This window comes from Haliotis rubra, unplaced genomic scaffold (genome assembly GCF_003918875.1).
Source record: "Haliotis rubra isolate DU_JTF1 unplaced genomic scaffold, ASM391887v1 Scf578, whole genome shotgun sequence".
Lineage (NCBI taxonomy): Eukaryota > Metazoa > Mollusca > Gastropoda > Lepetellida > Haliotidae > Haliotis > Haliotis rubra.
Genome location: NW_025767277.1, coordinates 192,534 through 209,146, shown reverse-complemented (window position 1 = coordinate 209,146; position 16,613 = coordinate 192,534). Strand labels below are relative to the sequence as shown.

The 16,613-nt window shown below is 39.9% G+C and overlaps 1 protein-coding gene and 1 long non-coding RNA gene across 5 annotated transcripts; one reads left to right on the top strand and one right to left on the bottom strand.

Annotated features, from left to right (window-relative positions):
- Positions 1-335: 335 nt before the first annotated feature.
- Positions 336-14,889, bottom strand: LOC124254627. Of its 4 annotated transcripts, none has more exons than XM_046688466.1 (7): positions 14,687-14,886; positions 14,288-14,434; positions 9,783-9,858; positions 8,995-9,072; positions 1,430-1,477; positions 641-706; positions 336-447 (listed from the first exon to the last, which is right to left on the bottom strand). In XM_046688466.1, exons 3-7 carry the CDS (start codon positions 9,856-9,858, stop codon positions 386-388), a joined length of 330 nt encoding a protein of 109 aa, XP_046544422.1. In that variant the 5' UTR covers positions 14,288-14,434; positions 14,687-14,886; the 3' UTR covers positions 336-385. The 4 variants fall into 4 exon arrangements, 3 of the variants coding, with proteins under 3 accessions (XP_046544422.1, XP_046544423.1, XP_046544424.1); XM_046688467.1 differs by lacking the exon at positions 14,687-14,886 and adding an exon at positions 14,629-14,674; XM_046688468.1 differs by lacking the exon at positions 641-706 and having other exon boundaries at positions 14,687-14,882.
- A 197-nt stretch (positions 14,890-15,086) lies between these two features.
- On the top strand, positions 15,087-15,955 carry LOC124254629. The gene is made up of 3 exons (XR_006892503.1): positions 15,087-15,190; positions 15,443-15,514; positions 15,896-15,955. It is a non-coding gene; the product is annotated as an uncharacterized LOC124254629 (long non-coding RNA).
- Positions 15,956-16,613: the final 658 nt, after the last annotated feature.

Here is a 16,613-nt window from a genome sequence, read left to right as displayed (position 1 = left end):
TTCGGTTAAGTTTTTTAACTACTTTTATCAGTTCTTCTAAGGTGAAATCCTTATTAAGTATATCATTATCAACTTCGGATTTGGGATTACTATGTTCAACATCATCAGAATGTCGGTTCGAAGTTAAGTGTTTATAGACTGAATGAAATTCGTCAAGACTTGGTGTATCTTAATTGCTGGTATTTGTCCGTTTTTTGCTGAGAGCGCGCCAGAATTCTTATGCGCTTTGAATATGTTGTTCTCTTAACATCTTACAAACATTTCTTTGTGTTTTCGTAAATGCTTTTTCATACACTTTTTTAAATTCTTTACTAGCATGCCGTAAGTACGAATGATTTAGGAAGCTTTTATTTCTTCGGAAACGCTGGAGTAGTTCGCCCTGCAGTTAGATGCGTGGGAGAGACGGCGGTCGTGCTCCATCAGCTGGCGGAACCTGGGGGGGTACAGCTGACAACAGAGAAAAACAATGAGATATTCCAATGTACAAGTAGTTTTGCTGATGGATTTCCCATTGCATATTATAAGCTGAGTAGTGTTTGTCAGAGACAATAACTGTTGCAAAGGCTTACAAATCCAACGCATTTATGTCATTCAAGAATCGTGTTTTTACCTTTAATTGAAAAGTCTTTAATAGGTTCACCTGTAATTGGCAAGCATACTTTAGGAATATCTGTAATTGACAACCCTGCATCAGGTTTACCTGTAACTGACAAGCCAACTGTTACTGACAAAACTACACCAGGCTTACCTGTAATTGACAATCCTACATCAGGTTGTAAAGACGTGAGAAGTTATGGATGTCAACTTCTTTATTATGAGGTAATATTAACTGATGAAGGACTAACGGGATCGGGTGGTCAGGCTCGCTGGGTTGGTTGACACATGTCATCGGTTCCCAATTGCGCGGTGGGCGAGCTGGGGGCGCGGTGGGCGAGCTGTCTAAGGCGCCAGGCTAGTGATCCAGCGAGGATGAGGTGTCGGGATCGAGCCCACCTGTGACCAGGTGTAAAAACTTTGGAGTCAGCTTTGTGTGCAGACTCTTTCCGCGTTGTCACAACCCCTAGTGTACAGTACACAATCCTGTGCACTTAAAAGAACCCACGAATCCTTTGGTATATGACCAGATGTTGGCCACATGAATACATGCAAACACCTAGTTGCGGGTACAGCAACGTGCAGTGAACTTGGACAAAGTACTGTGACTATGTGTCCCAGTCCACCCAGCTTGTTACCTGGGTTAATGGGTTCCTCGTTAGGATGAGACAGCCACAATAACTCGGTGCACCTAGTGGCTGCAGGAGTTGTATACTCCCCAGGGAGTTGACATTGATAATACGATGTACCGATCGAGGGGAAAAAGACCAGCGCCTTGAGCATGCACTAGCTGCCTGGATATGTGCGCTATATAAATATCCTATATGAGGTTTACCTTTAACTTTATCATCTTGTACGCCTTTCAGCTCCAAGTCGTCTCTTCCTGGAAGAAATTGGTTGTGTATCATTTTTGCTAGCTGAGTTGAAGTGCCTTAACAGCTTAAGTAGAGACACTAACTGGATGAATATATTTTGGTAAGATCTCAGGTCAAAGATTAGTTATCGTTGAGCCCGAAAATGGGTGTTATGGTCTGGTGTTTCAGTTGGCTCAAAATATTTATGGGGGGATTAGGATGATTAAGGGTGCAGCTCCTCCAGCTCAAACTATAGCTTGGTGAACTGTGGTCACGTGATGAGTGAACTCTGTTTAATGAGTGTCACAAGCATGAATGTTTACTCAATTTAGAAAACTTTGATTGAAGTCAATCAGTTTGTTGAATTTGTGAATAATGACTCAATTTGTCAGACGACTTTGATTAAAACCAATCAATGGGGCCATAAATAAGACTGACATCTTTAGTTAACATGTCAAGATGGCAAACATCAATGTTCAGATACAGTTCTTTCAAACATCTTTATATACTCTCCCAAAAAAGAAACGCATCGTGAGCAATTTCATGTAGCATTGAATTAAAACGTGATTCATTTTACAAAAGGTTTTGCTCTGTTTATGAGTCCTATGGTCTTTATGTTTTGAAACATCACAACAAAACGCACCATCCGTGAAATACCCGTATTTAACAGCATGATTTTCAATTTCGGCGTGTAGTGTCACAGAATACACAATTCACATGCAGTGCGTGAAAGTTGGGGATCAGATAGTCTCAATGATGGGTATAAATGGTTGATCGCTGTCTGTCGATTATTCACTGTATTTGGAATATTGTTGACGAACAAAAAATGCCATGTCTAAATGAAGCCAACCGTCATATCGCCATTGGTTTGCTTGAAGCTGGCCAGTCTCAACGTGCAGTTGCCCGACGCATGAATGTTCACCAAAGCACCATTCAGGGCTCTGTGGGAGAGATATCGCCGTCAGAATGCGGTAGCAGATGCCCCTCGTAGTGGGCGACCTCGAGCGAGCACTGCGACGCAGGATCGCTACATCCGGGTACATCACCTACGGCGACCAGTACCGCTCGACAAATACCCGGATTGAGGAGGCTTTCTGCACAGACCGTCAGGAACAGGTTGAGAGAGGCTGGTTTACGTGCCAGAAGACCTTATTTTGGCCCTGTGCTTCGACAACAACATCGTCGACATCGAGTTGAATGGTTCACCAACGTTCAGGGCTGCAACCTACCGAATTGGCGTAGAATCTGGTTCAGTGATGAATCACGATTTCTATTGGAACGTCGCGATGGAAGAATGCGGGTGTACAGACGTCGACGTGAACGTTTCGCCGACGCTTGCGTTCCCCAGGTGGACAGATTCGTCCGGGGCGGTGTTATGATGTGGGGAGCGATCACCTGCTGTAAGAGAAGTGATTTGGTGATGATCCAGGGCAACCTGACAGCTCAACGGTACTGTGACGAAATCCTACGCCCACACCTCCTTCCAATCATTGATCGCCAGAGGGAGTCATTTCAACAGGACAATGCCAGGCCCCACACAGCACGTCACACTATAGACTTCCTCCAGAACCACAACATCAATGTGCTCCCCTGGCCCTCAAGAGCACCGGACTTAAACCCGATCGAACATCCGTGGGATGCCCCGGACAGACGGGTGTGACGCAGTAACCCTCAGCCCCAGACACTTCAGCAACTCGCACAGGCACTACAGGCAGAGTGGGCTGCGATTGGGCAACACGAGATTCTGAGACTTATTCGTTCGATGCCGAGGCGATGCCGTGCAGTTCTCGATGCCCACGGAGGCCACACGAGGTATTGACTTCAGCGCCACCACACGTCTCCATGTCACACTCAAACTGACTTTCCTCATGCCAAAGACGGATAAGTCTGCATTCCCAGTGTGAAATTCCGCTATATTTCATTGACTCATAAAGCCTACAAGATGTTTCAAAATAAACATAAAAGTACAGTTGAAATTCCTATATGCGTTTCTTTTTTGGGAGAGTATATTATGATTTTATTGTTTTTGAAGATATTTTACAGACTATTCAGAAAACTGAACAAAGGTTACAATTCAACAAGCATATGATTTACAAATTATTTGAACAGTTCATGACATGAAGACCAAAACTTATAAAAGGCGTTGATATTACACTCCATTAAAGAAGAGCACTTTGTTATCATATAATAATGTCTAATTTCATTCTGGAAAGCATGAAAAGGTGGCACACTGTTTTTTAATCCGCTTCCAAAAATTAGGTTTTTAAAGATAATAATAATAATAATATTGAGGGGATCATTGTTTTTGTCTGGGAAACCAAGCAATACTTGTTTTTTTTAAATTATTTTGATATTGATAAGAGCTTCATGATTTAGCCAGATTTCAAGTTTTTGCCAGATATGGTTAACTCTACTGCAAGACCACAAAATGTGATCAAGTGTCTCATTGTCGTCTTGGCAGAAGCTGCATTTTGAATGATTTGTATAGCCAATCTTTAATAGCTTTATATTTGTCAGTAAGATGCGATGTAATATTCTATATTGGAACCATTGTAGTTTGCTGTCACTGGTGCATCTAAATGGCATTTTGTTATAAGTTTTCCAGTCGACAGATAAGGCTTCGTTGTTTAAAATAGGTTGCTCCCATTTTTGACAATGTAAATTGATTGCAGCACACACAAGGTTGCCCAGCAACATAAAACACTCATACAATTTGATTAACTCAAACTCATGTGCCCATTACAATTATAACATTTTCATCTACATCCTGTCTATCCAGATACTGCATACCGGCAACACATGTCACTTTTATGACTGTATATGCCACCTCAAATGGAATTAAAATAACAGATTTATAAAACAAAAACTAATCCCCCTTTAGAAATTCCAATTATGAGTTTAGTCCCACTCTGTTTTACAATTCAGTTTTGAGCTGGCTGAGATCAAACCATTAAGGTGACTTACCTGAGTACGATACGAGTGCACCACCTGGATAATAGAGATCATTGCCTAAAATTAACTCAGTGAGTGCAATTCCTACTGGCATGACGAGTTTACACCAAGACTTCCTCTGATTGGGATTTGTGAATAATTACTCAATTTATGAGACGTCTTTGATTAAAACCAATCAATGGGGCTATAAAAAAGACTTGCAGCTTCTTTTAACATGACAAAATGGCAAACGTCAATGTTCAGATAGAGTTCTTTCCAACATCTAATGGTGGTCGAATATTATACATGTTTGTTTTCAATATACCAAAAAGAACAGTTACCAAGATACTATTGGCGATGTAAGGAGCATACACAGGGTTGTCCAGCAACATAAAGCACTCATAAATTTGACTTACTCAAACTAATGTGGCCATAACATTTCCATCCAGCTCCTGTCAATCTATATACTGTATACCCTCATATGTACATACAATTATGTTTAATACATTGATGATATTAGCTGCCAACACATATCACTTTTGTGCCTGTACGGGCAACTTCAAATGGAATACAAAAGATTTAAAAAACCAAAACTAATCCCCCTTTAGAAATTCCAATTAAGAGTTTAGTCTCACTCTGTTACACAATCTAGTTTGGAGCTGTCTGAGATCAAACCGTTATGGTGACTTACCTGACAACATGGTGCATTCCGCTGATGACACGGAGGAGCCTTCATCATCTGGATAATAGAAAGCAACGTATCTACAACATCTGCACCTTCACACAGGTTGTCACGGTTCTTGCCGTCACTTTCCAGGTTCTCTTTTCACTCATCATTGCCTAAAATTAACTCAGTGATTGCGATCCCTACTGGCATGACGAGTTTACACCAAGACTTCCTCTGATTGGGATTTGTGAATAATTACTCAATTTATGAGACGTCTTTGATATAAACCAATCAATGGAGCTATAAAAAAGACTGACAGCTTCTTTTAACATGACAAAATGGCAAACAACAATGTTCAGATAGAGTTCTTTCCAACATCTAATGGTGGTCGAATATTATACATGTTTGTTTTCAATATACCAAAATGAACAGTTACAAAGATACTATTGGCGATGTAAGCAGCATACACAGGGTTGTCCAGCAACATAAAGCACTCATAAATTTGACTTACTCAAACTACTGTGGCCATAACATTTTCATCCAGCTCCTGTCAATCTACATACTGTATACCCTCATATGTATATACAATTATGTTTAATACATTGATGATATTAACTGCCAACACATGTCACTTTTCTGCCTGTACGGGCAACTTCAAATGGAATACAAAAGATTTAAAAAAACAAAATTAATCCCCCTTTAGAAATTCCAATTAAGAGTTTAGTCTCACTCTGTTACACAATCTAGTTTGGAGCTGTCTGAGATCAAACCGTTATGGTGACTTACCTGTGAACATAGTGCAATTCCCATATACCACGGGGAGTTGAGGGGGATAAATGCAATGATCGTTGTTGTGTTCATCATCTGGATAATAGGAAGCAACGTATCTACAACATCTGCACCTTCACACAGGTTGTCACGGTTCTTGCCGTCACTTTCCAGGTTCTCTTTTCACTCATCACTGCTAAAATTAACTCAGTGATTGCGATCCCTACTGGCATGACGAGTTTACACCAAGACTTCCTCTGATTAGGATTTGTGAATAATTACTCAATTTATGAGACGTCTTTGATAAAAACCAATCAATGGAGCTATAAAAAAGACTGGCAGCTTCTTTTAACATGACAAAATGGCAAACGTCAATGTTCAGATAGAGTTCTTTCCAACATCTAATGGTGGTCGAATATTATACATGTTTGTTTTCAATATACCAAAAAGAACAGTTACAATGATACTATTGGCGATGTAAGCAGCATACACAGGGTTGTCCAGCAACATAAAGCACTCATAAATTTGACTTACTCAAACTAATGTGGCCATAACATTTCCATCCAGCTCCTGTCAATCTACATACTGTATACCCTCATATGTATATACAATTATGTTTAATACATTGATGATATTAACTGCCAACACATATCACTTTTGTGCCTGTACGGGCAACTTCAAATGGAATACAAAAGATTTAAAAAACCAAAACTAACCCCCCTTTAGAAATTCCAATTATGAGTTTAGTCTCACTCTGTTACACAATCTAGTTTGGAGCTGTCTGAGATCAAACCGTTATGGTGACTTACCTGACATAATGAAGTAATGACATTCGGGTGCTATGGGGAGTGGAGGAAGATGATTGGAATGATACTCGATGCATTCATCATCTGGATAATAGAAAGCAACGTATCTACAACATCTGCACCTTCACACAGGTTGTCACGGTTCTTGCCGTCACTTTCCAGGTTCTCTTTTCACTCATCATTGCCTAAAATTAACTCAGTGATTGCGATCCCTACTGGCATGACGAGTTTACACCAAGACTTCCTCTGATTAGGATTTGTGAATAATTACTCAATTTATGAGACGTCTTTGATAAAAACCAATCAATGGAGCTATAAAAAAGACTGGCAGCTTCTTTTAACATGACAAAATGGCAAACGTCAATGTTCAGATAGAGTTCTTTCCAACATCTAATGGTGGTCGAATATTATACATGTTTGTTTTCAATATACCAAAAAGAACAGTTACCAAGATACTATTGGCGATGTAAGGAGCATACACAGGGTTGTCCAGCAACATAAAGCACTCATAAATTTGACTTACTCAAACTAATGTGGCCATAACATTTCCATCCAGCTCCTGTCAATCTATATACTGTATACCCTCATATGTACATACAATTATGTTTAATACATTGATGATATTAACTGCCAACACATATCACTTTTCTGCCTGTACGGGCAACTTCAAATGGAATACAAAAGATTTAAAAAACCAAAACTAATCCCCCTTTAGAAATTCCAATTAAGAGTTTAGTCTCACTCTGTTACACAATCTAGTTTGGAGCTGTCTGAGATCAAACCGTTATGGTGACTTACCTGACAACATGGTGCATTCCGCCAAGGCGTGTTGAGGGGATCAATGGAAGGATGGAGCCTTCATCATCTGGATAATAGAAAGCAACGTATCTACAACATCTGCACCTTCACACAGGTTGTCACGGTTCTTGCCGTCACTTTCCAGGTTCTCTTTTCACTGACCATTGCCTAAAATGAACTCAGTGATTGCGATCCCTACTGGCATGACGAGTTTACACCAAGACTTCCTCTGATTGGGATTTGTGAATAATTACTCAATTTATGAGACGTCTTTGATTAAAACCAATCAATGGAGCTATAAAAAAGACTGGCAGCTTCTTTTAACATGACAAAATGGCAAACGTCAATGTTCAGATAGAGTTCTTTCCAACATCTAATGGTGGTCGAATATTATACGTGTTTGTTTTCAATATACCAAAAAGAACAGTTACAAAGATACTATTGGCGATGTAAGGAGCATACACAGGGTTGTCCAGCAACATAAAGCACTCATAAATTTGACTTACTCAAACTAATGTGGCCATAACATTTCCATCCAGCTCCTGTCAATCTATATACTGTATACCCTCATATGTACATACAATTATGTTTAATACATTGATGATATTAACTGCCAACACATATCACTTTTCTGCCTGTACGGGCAACTTCAAATGGAATACAAAAGATTTAAAAATCCAAAACTAATCCCCCTTTAGAAATTCCAATTATGAGTTTAGTCTCACTCTGTTACACAATCTAGTTTGGAGCTGTCTGAGATCAAACCGTTATGGTGACTTACCTGACAACATGAAGTAATGACATTCGGGTGCCATGGAGAGTAGAGGGAGATGATTGGAATGATACTCGATGCATTCATCATCTGGATAATAGAAAGCAACGTATCTACAACATCTGCACCTTCACACAGGTTGTCACGGTTCTTGCCGTCACTTTCCAGGTTCTCTTTTCACTCATCATTGCCTAAAATTAACTCAGTGATTGCGATCCCTACTGGCATGACGAGTTTACACCAAGACTTCCTCTGATTAGGATTTGTGAATAATTACTCAATTTATGAGACGTCTTTGATAAAAACCAATCAATGGAGCTATAAAAAAGACTGGCAGCTTCTTTTAACATGACAAAATGGCAAACGTCAATGTTCAGATAGAGTTCTTTCCAACATCTAATGGTGGTCGAATATTATACATGTTTGTTTTCAATATACCAAAAAGAACAGTTACAAAGATACTATTGGTGATCTAAGCAGCATACACAGGGTTGTCCAGCAACATAAAGCACTCATATATTTGACTTACTCAAACTACTGTGGCCATAACATTTTCATCCAGCTCCTGTCAATCTACATACTGTATACCCTCATATGTATATACAATTATGTTTAATACATTGATGATATTAACTGCCAACACATGTCACTTTTCTGCCTGTACGGGCAACTTCAAATGGAATACAAAAGATTTACAAAACCAAAACAAATTCCCCTTTAGAAATTCCAATTATGAGTTTAGTCCCACTCTGTTTTACAATTCAGTTTTGAGCTGGCTGAGATCAAACCATTATGGTGACTTACCTGAGTACACGGTGCCATGCATGGATTCCAAGGCGTGTTGAGGGGGATCAATGGAAGGATGCTCGCTGCATTCATCATCTGGATAATAGAAAGCAACGTATCTACAACATCTGCACCTTCACACAGGTTGTCACGGTTCTTGCTGTCACTTTCCAGGTTCTATTTTCACTGATCATTGCCTAAAATTAACTCAGTGATTGCAATCCCTACTGGCATGACGAGTTTACACCAAGACTTCCTCTGATTGGGATTTGTGAATAATTACTCAATTTATGAGACGTCTTTGATTAAAACCAATCAATGGAGCTATAAAAAGACTGGCAGCTTCTTTTAACATGACAAAATGGCAAACGTCAATGTTCAGATAGAGTTCTTTCCAACATCTAATGGTGGTCGAATATTATACATGTTTGTTTTCAATATACCAAAAGAACAGTTACAATGATACTATTGGCGATGTAAGCAGCATACACAGGGTTGTCCAGCAACATAAAGCACTCATAAATTTGACTTACTCAAACTAATGTGCCCATAACATTTCCATCCAGCTCCTGTCAATCTATATACTGTATACCCTCATATGTATATACAATTATGTTTAATACATTGATGATATTAACTGCCAACACATGTCACTTTTCTGCCTGTACGGGCAACTTCAAATTGAATACAAAAGATTTAAAAACCAAAACTAATCCCCTTTAGAAATTCCAATTATGAGTTTAGTCCGACTCTGTTACACAATCTAGTTTGGAGCTGTCTGAGATCAAACCATTATGGTGACTTACCCGAGTACACGGTGCCATTCACGGATTCCAAGGAAACGAGGGGGATCAATGGAATGATGCTCGATGCATTCATCATCTGGATAATAGAAAGCAACGTATCTACAACATCTGCACCTTCACACAGGTTGTCACGGTTCTTGCCGTCACTTTCCAGGTTCTCTTTTCACTGATCATTGCCTAAAATTAACTCAGTGATTGCAATCCCTACTGGCATGACTAGTTTACACCAAGACTTCCTCTGATTGGGATTTGTGAATAATTACTCAATTTATGAGACGTCTTGGATTAAAACCAATCAATGGAGCTATAAAAGACTGGCAGCTTCTTTTAACATGACAGAATGGCAAACGTCAATGTTCAGATAGAGTTCTTTCCAACATCTAATGGTGGTCGAATATTATACATGTTTGTTTTCAATATACCAAAAGAACAGTTACAAAGATACTATTGGTGATCTAAGCAGCATACACAGGGTTGTCCAGCAACATAAAGCACTCATATATTTGACTTACTCAAACTACTGTGGTCATAACATTTTCATCCAGCTCCTGTCAATCTACATACTGTATACCCTCATATGTATATACAATTATGTTTAATACATTGATGATATTAACTGCCAACACATGTCACTTTTCTGCCTGTACGGGCAACTTCAAATGGAATACAAAAGATTTACAAAACCAAAACAAATTCCCCTTTAGAAATTCCAATTAAGAGTTTAGTCCGACTATAAATCTTAAAATATGTTTTCCCAAGTTTGTTACTGTAAAGTGTAGAATTAACTGAGATGAATTGGTTACCTAAAGAAATTACTGTTTTATCGGAAGCAAACATATAACATAAATATGCACGAATTCTAAGAATGACTCATATATACTCGGCATTAATGATCGGTCAAGCGATTGGTAACACTATTTCTTAAAAGTTGTAAAATCTTCGTTTTTGTTTGAAATATACTGAACATCATTGAAAACGCACCAGTCTAAAATTGTCCATATTGTCATCAAAATGGATTTCAGCATGACAATCATCATTGAATATAACTAGCATGAAGTCGAAGGGCATGTCCAGTTGAAAAAATGCTTTACAAACAAATTCCTGTCCACAGTATGACTCTCCATTCTAAAATGCATCAACATGCAGCCACGCCATGAAAAAGCGCGAATTTCATTCTGAAATCATACTGACCGTGACATTAAAAGCAGGTGTATGAGAACAGATTCTCATTGCTTCACTAACGATTGTGACACGAGGACAGAGATGCCGAGGTTAACACCTCACGAAGGAAGGAAAACGTGCACTAGGCATGATTCAGGTACAATTGGCACCAGCAGCAGGGATATTGCTCGACAACTTGGACTTGGCCACTCCACCATCGTTAGGCTTCATAGACGACATCAATAGACAGGCAGCACCCGTGACCTTCAATGACCTTGGCAACAACGTGTTACGACGCTCCATCAGGATCGCCATATTGACCTTGTCCATATCAGTGATTGAACATTGCCGACTGCCAGAACTGCTGCACCGGTTCAAGGTTGACGTGGGGGTCATCAGCGCTGACTCTATGCGACGCCGTCTACACGCTACAGGGCTCCATGCTCGACGTCCTTACGTTGGACCAATTCTGACTGACAGACACCGTAATGAGCGTATACAATGGGCTAGCAGGCATTTTCAGTAAAGGTTACAACAATGGCATGGTGTGGTGGTCACTGACGAGTCACGTCTTCATCTACGTAATGCTGACGGCCGATTACGTCTTTGGCGTAGACGTGGTGAACGTTATGCTGATGAGTGTGTGGTTCAGACAGACCTTTGGGTGGTGGGAGTGTCATGGTCTGGGGTGGAATATATTACAATCACAGGACTGCCTTCATGTCTGTCAAGGGAGAGTTAATGCCCTTTATTACCGTGAGCAGATTCTTCAGAATCACATCGCATCTGTCTTCAATCACCACCCAGATGTCCATAGTTTTCAACAGAACAACGCACGGGCACACAAAACAAGACTTTCCATGCAGTATCTGGCCCAGCAACACATCCAGGTTATTCATTGGCCAGCACAGTCGCCAGATGTATCCCCATGAAGCACTTGTTGGACGAAATTGGTCATGGTCTTTCGCGGCGACAACAGATGAGAAACTTGAGGCTGCCTACTGCAGAAGTGGAACTCAAGAACTCTACGTGCTTATCGAATCAATGAGGAGACGTTGAACCTTTAATGCAAATGGCGGTGCGTTTTTGATCAATGATTATCCACTTCAGTAATATATTTATAAGTGGTGCGTTTTCAATGATGTTCAGTATATATACAACTGAATGTTTTACAAACTTTCTTAACAGTATGAAAAAATCACATCAGGCTGCTGAAGTACGCTCTTTAACGTCCGATACATTCTGTTACAACTGGCACACTTTTTATTCAAATGGTCAATATGGAAATCCACCTGCCACTCAATGTCAATGATTTGCACGTGCAAGTCGCTATATCCATGGAAAGTGAGGACAATATACATGCATTGATGCTTTTTCACTTTCGTTCACTGTTCAGGTACCTGTTTGAAATCGCAGCTTAAAATAAGACGTTTTTGACACTTGCTGAAAGGAGTCAGGCTATAGGCCTCTTTTAATCTGGTCAAACTCAGCTGCAGATTGCTGTCCGCTTTAATGTGAGTCAGAATGCTATTGGTAAACTGTGGCAGAGATTTCAAGCCAATGGGTCCGTGGAATATTCACGTGGACCAGGTCGACCCAGAGTCACAACAGTCCGAGATGATAGGCATATGATCTTCAGACAGGACACTTCAATGTTAAGGATATCCACGGGCACCGTTCGTCATCGTTTAAGGGCAGCCAATCTACGCTGTAGGCGACATGCAGTTCGTCCACCACTAACACCACGTCACAGGCGCGTTTGAGATGGAGTAGACATCATGGCTGCTGGAATAAACGTCAATGGTCTCGTGTGCTCTTCGCAGATGAAAGCAGATTCAATTTGACCTTCCATGATGGTCAGCAGAGAATTTATCTTCGCAATGGAGAGCGATTCACAGATGCAACTGTGGCCACGCTTAACTGATGGTCGGTCATGGTTTGGACAGGGAAACTGCCTACTGGACGTACTCCACTGCACGAGGTCGACGGTAATCTTACTGGACAGAGTTATCGGGACGAGCTTCTGACTCCTATAGCAGTACCATTCCTGCAAGTTATGCATGGCTTTCGTGGTCGACCTTCTTTACTGCAAGACGACAACGCTAGGCCCCATAGAGCCAGGATTGTTATGGAATGCCATAGACAGATTGAGTGGCCAGCATACTTATGCTCGCCAGACCTGAACCCAATTGAGCACGCCTGGGATGAACTCGGTCGACTTGTGTACAGACGTCACCCAGCACCAATGGACTTCCCAGGACTCCGCAGAGCTCTAGTAGAGGAATGGAATGCGATTCCGCAAGCTTTCTTTATGAACTTGATAAGGAGCATGAGAACAAGGTGCTCCTGTGTCTTGGGCGCATTCAATTGTGTTTTGATGTTTCTCCAAATACTTATGAAATAAATATTTTACTAGAACAGATGTGATGTCACACCTTCTAGACTATTCTTTACCAGCGCAATGAGGTCAATTTGGTCCAAAAGTAATGAGGTCAATTTGGACCCAAAGGCCCGTCGCGTGCTTAAATTAGGTCACACACCTGCAAATTGAGATCACACGCCTCCGACAAAAGGTAGGTCAATGTGGACCCAAAGTAACCCATGTACTACTGCCGTTCGTATGATGGTAAAACGTAATACAAGACAAATCTTATGGATAACAACTTCTTGGTATATTTTTCACAACGTTTCTTGGCAAGTTCTTGTCCCTTCTTCAGGTGAGTAATGGTGATAGTGAACAGTACAGTATATATATATAGATGTACAGGAAGCCGGATGTGTAAATCGAGTATATACAAGGGAAAAGGAGATGTACAAACAATGCAGTGAGATCAAAGGGCAGAATACAATGATAGGGTATGATTTGACAATAAGGGCAAGGGTGTGTTTACATAGCCGAGTGGTTAAAGCAGATTGAGTTTGAGAGTCTATGTTTTCTGGGTGATGAACCAGGCGCTGGGTAGGTAAATTCCTTGATCTCTGTTGATCTCATGCACTAATCTTCTTTTGTTGATTGACTCACAAAGTTTTCTTTTGCACCAATTGCTGATGTTGGAAGCCAGGATTTCGGTATGTTGCCAGTTGATAGAGTGGTTGGGATTGTTAACGATGTGTTCTGAGAGGGCAGATTTGTGATCAGACTTTCCAACTGAAGTTTTATGTTCTTTTCTCTTATGTTGAAGGGCCAACATGTTTCTCCAATATAGCTGCTCCCACAATCACAACTAATTTTGTAGATACATCCATAGTAAAACATGTTTCCCGTTGTGTTAGAAATATAGCTTGGAGAGATTATGTTATGTGGCTATTCAGAAGACATCATACAACATATAGTTAGTACTTACAAACAGTTCTCTTCCAACGTCTGTTTAACAGAAACACGACGACAACGACGATGATGATGATGACAACTACAGGCACACATACAGCTATGGCTATGACGTATTTCATGTCAATGTTTCCGGGTTTTTTTCCAGTGCAGGAGTCAACCTCTGCAAAGATTAAAAACAATATGCAGTCAATACTGTAGATACTGTTCAATACTCATACTCTACACCATATGAAACAATCAACCACTAAGCAATGTCAACCTCTACAGTTTACGCTCACTGACAGGTCCTTCTATAACGTAAACATTTTTACTGGGAAAAGTAAAAGAGTAAACATATAAAGAGCAAAACACAACCAGTGTCTTCTGTCAGATATACACAAAGCACCTGTATCACAATCGGTATGAGACTGACCTGGTTTTCTGGTCTGGCGAAATCTAAACATAGGCGGATCCACGGGTGGGATGCAGGGGTCAGTGAGTCAGAACTTAACAGGAGCAGGGTTAAACGTCTGCCATGAAAGACAAATAATTACTACATCATGTTCAGGAGACCAGTCCACATCTTGAGCATCGAACCATGGGATACGATGATGTAGTTTCTATATACATTTGTTTTGCCCTTGTTTTCACGTTGTAATCTTCTGCAGTTTCCGGAAGTTGTCGGAAACATGAATTTCAAATCACAAACAAATACAAAATTTTCGTAATTATAAATCTTTCTAATCTATTTATCATTAGAAATTATATGTTCCATTAACGTTAATCAAACTTTTAGGTGTTTGATGTAAAAAGATATAAAATCTTTTCCCATAGTGCAGTTCGCTGTTGTTCCATTTCGCGCCATCACCTCTCAGATGTAGCGCAGTTTTCAAGCAGACAGTCAATCATTTCTTCTGCTAGTCGCAACAGTTTCAATGTGAGTACATGCTCTTGGCTCGTAGTGTTTTGCTTGTATGTTCACAATCATGTTCATGTTCATGATCGCAAAGAGTTACCTGCCTTCCCTCTTTGTGCAGTGTTTTGTTTACAAATGTTTCTGATTCCCTCTCCTCAATTATATTCATAAACTATGCCATTTCTATGCACAGTTGTTGGAATTATATTGTATTTTACAGCATAATAACGTTTATTATTATTGTACTAAGTATAATTATTGTTTTGATATTAGGACTAGTTGGTCCGTGCCCTGGGTCATGTGACCACTGACCGCTGCTGAAAGGAGTGTTCTTGTCTCCTGGGGGTGAGTTAAAGGGGCAGTTCTGTACATCATCATTTTCATAATTATTAACATTAATTGCATTTTGTAATTCTCAGCCGTAAGCGTAACACGTCTCATAGGATATTTTGTATTGTAATAAGATTCATGTGTAGAGATGGGTTTGAATGTTACTGATATTTTCAGCCATGTTAATTAATCAACATCTGTCCATGTACATTTCATCTATTGTTCTTAAAGTCAAGAGTGATGTTATATTATTGATTGATCATATGTAATACTTTTGCTTGTCAACATCAATAAGTAGTAATTATCATGTCCATTGTATTTGAATTATAGTATGATTTGTTGATAAGATTATGTATCTCCGCATGTCCTGACAGACTGCCTTGTCCTTTGTTGTAGGTTTTTCATGGATTCACCCAATCCACAATGAACAATAAAGTCTATCAATAGAATATCCAACTCTTTGTATTCCTTCCCCGCTTACAGTTATAAACTTTGCACATAGCTAGGTATTCGGCCTCGATTGTCAGCTTTGTGGTATGCTATATAAGTGACCGACAGTGCTCCAAACCAGCCGATCCTGCTGCACGCACCCTATGACAATGAAAAAGAATTGTAACCCGGATCTTCACCGGGACTAACAATGTATGATAATCAGCAGGTCGAAAACTTCTTTTCCATAAGGACACAGAACCGGAAGAGTTTTTGTTGGTTTTTTTTTGGTTGGTTTTTGTTTTATTGTTCCCTTTGTGATGAGTACAAAAACATGATGAGTACAAGCAATGGAGGAATATGTGCACATAGCAGCTAGTGGGCTCAATAGCGATATAGTACACTAAGTACATTGAATATCAATGTTAGTGATATGTTTTTTGTTAAATAGTCATTCAGGGTTAAATTCAGGGATGAGAGCAAACCATTTGACTAAAAAGCTTTCAACATTATTATTTCTTCTGGAGATGAATGATTCAGTGGTAAATATGTCTTTCAATATCCTTAAGTAATTATCAACTTTTGGAATTGTTTTTGTCAAAGAGCAAGTGTAAATATAGTTGCAGGCAACGACGAGGTCTCCTTGGCTTTACTTTCTATCTATTGTATCTGAGGGCTAGATATC

Excerpts from the sequence above, each read along its gene's own strand:
- LOC124254627 (XM_046688466.1), bottom strand. The coding sequence starts at position 9,858 with ATGATGAATGCATCGAGCATCATTCCATTGATCCCCCTCGTTTCCTTG. Across the intron at positions 9,073-9,782 it reads GAATGGCACCGTGTACTCGG|ATGATGAATGCAGCGAGCAT; the intron begins GTAAGTCACCAT and ends TCTATTATCCAG. Across the intron at positions 448-640 it reads AGTATGCTTGCCAATTACAG|CTGTACCCCCCCAGGTTCCG; the intron begins GTGAACCTATTA and ends CTCTGTTGTCAG.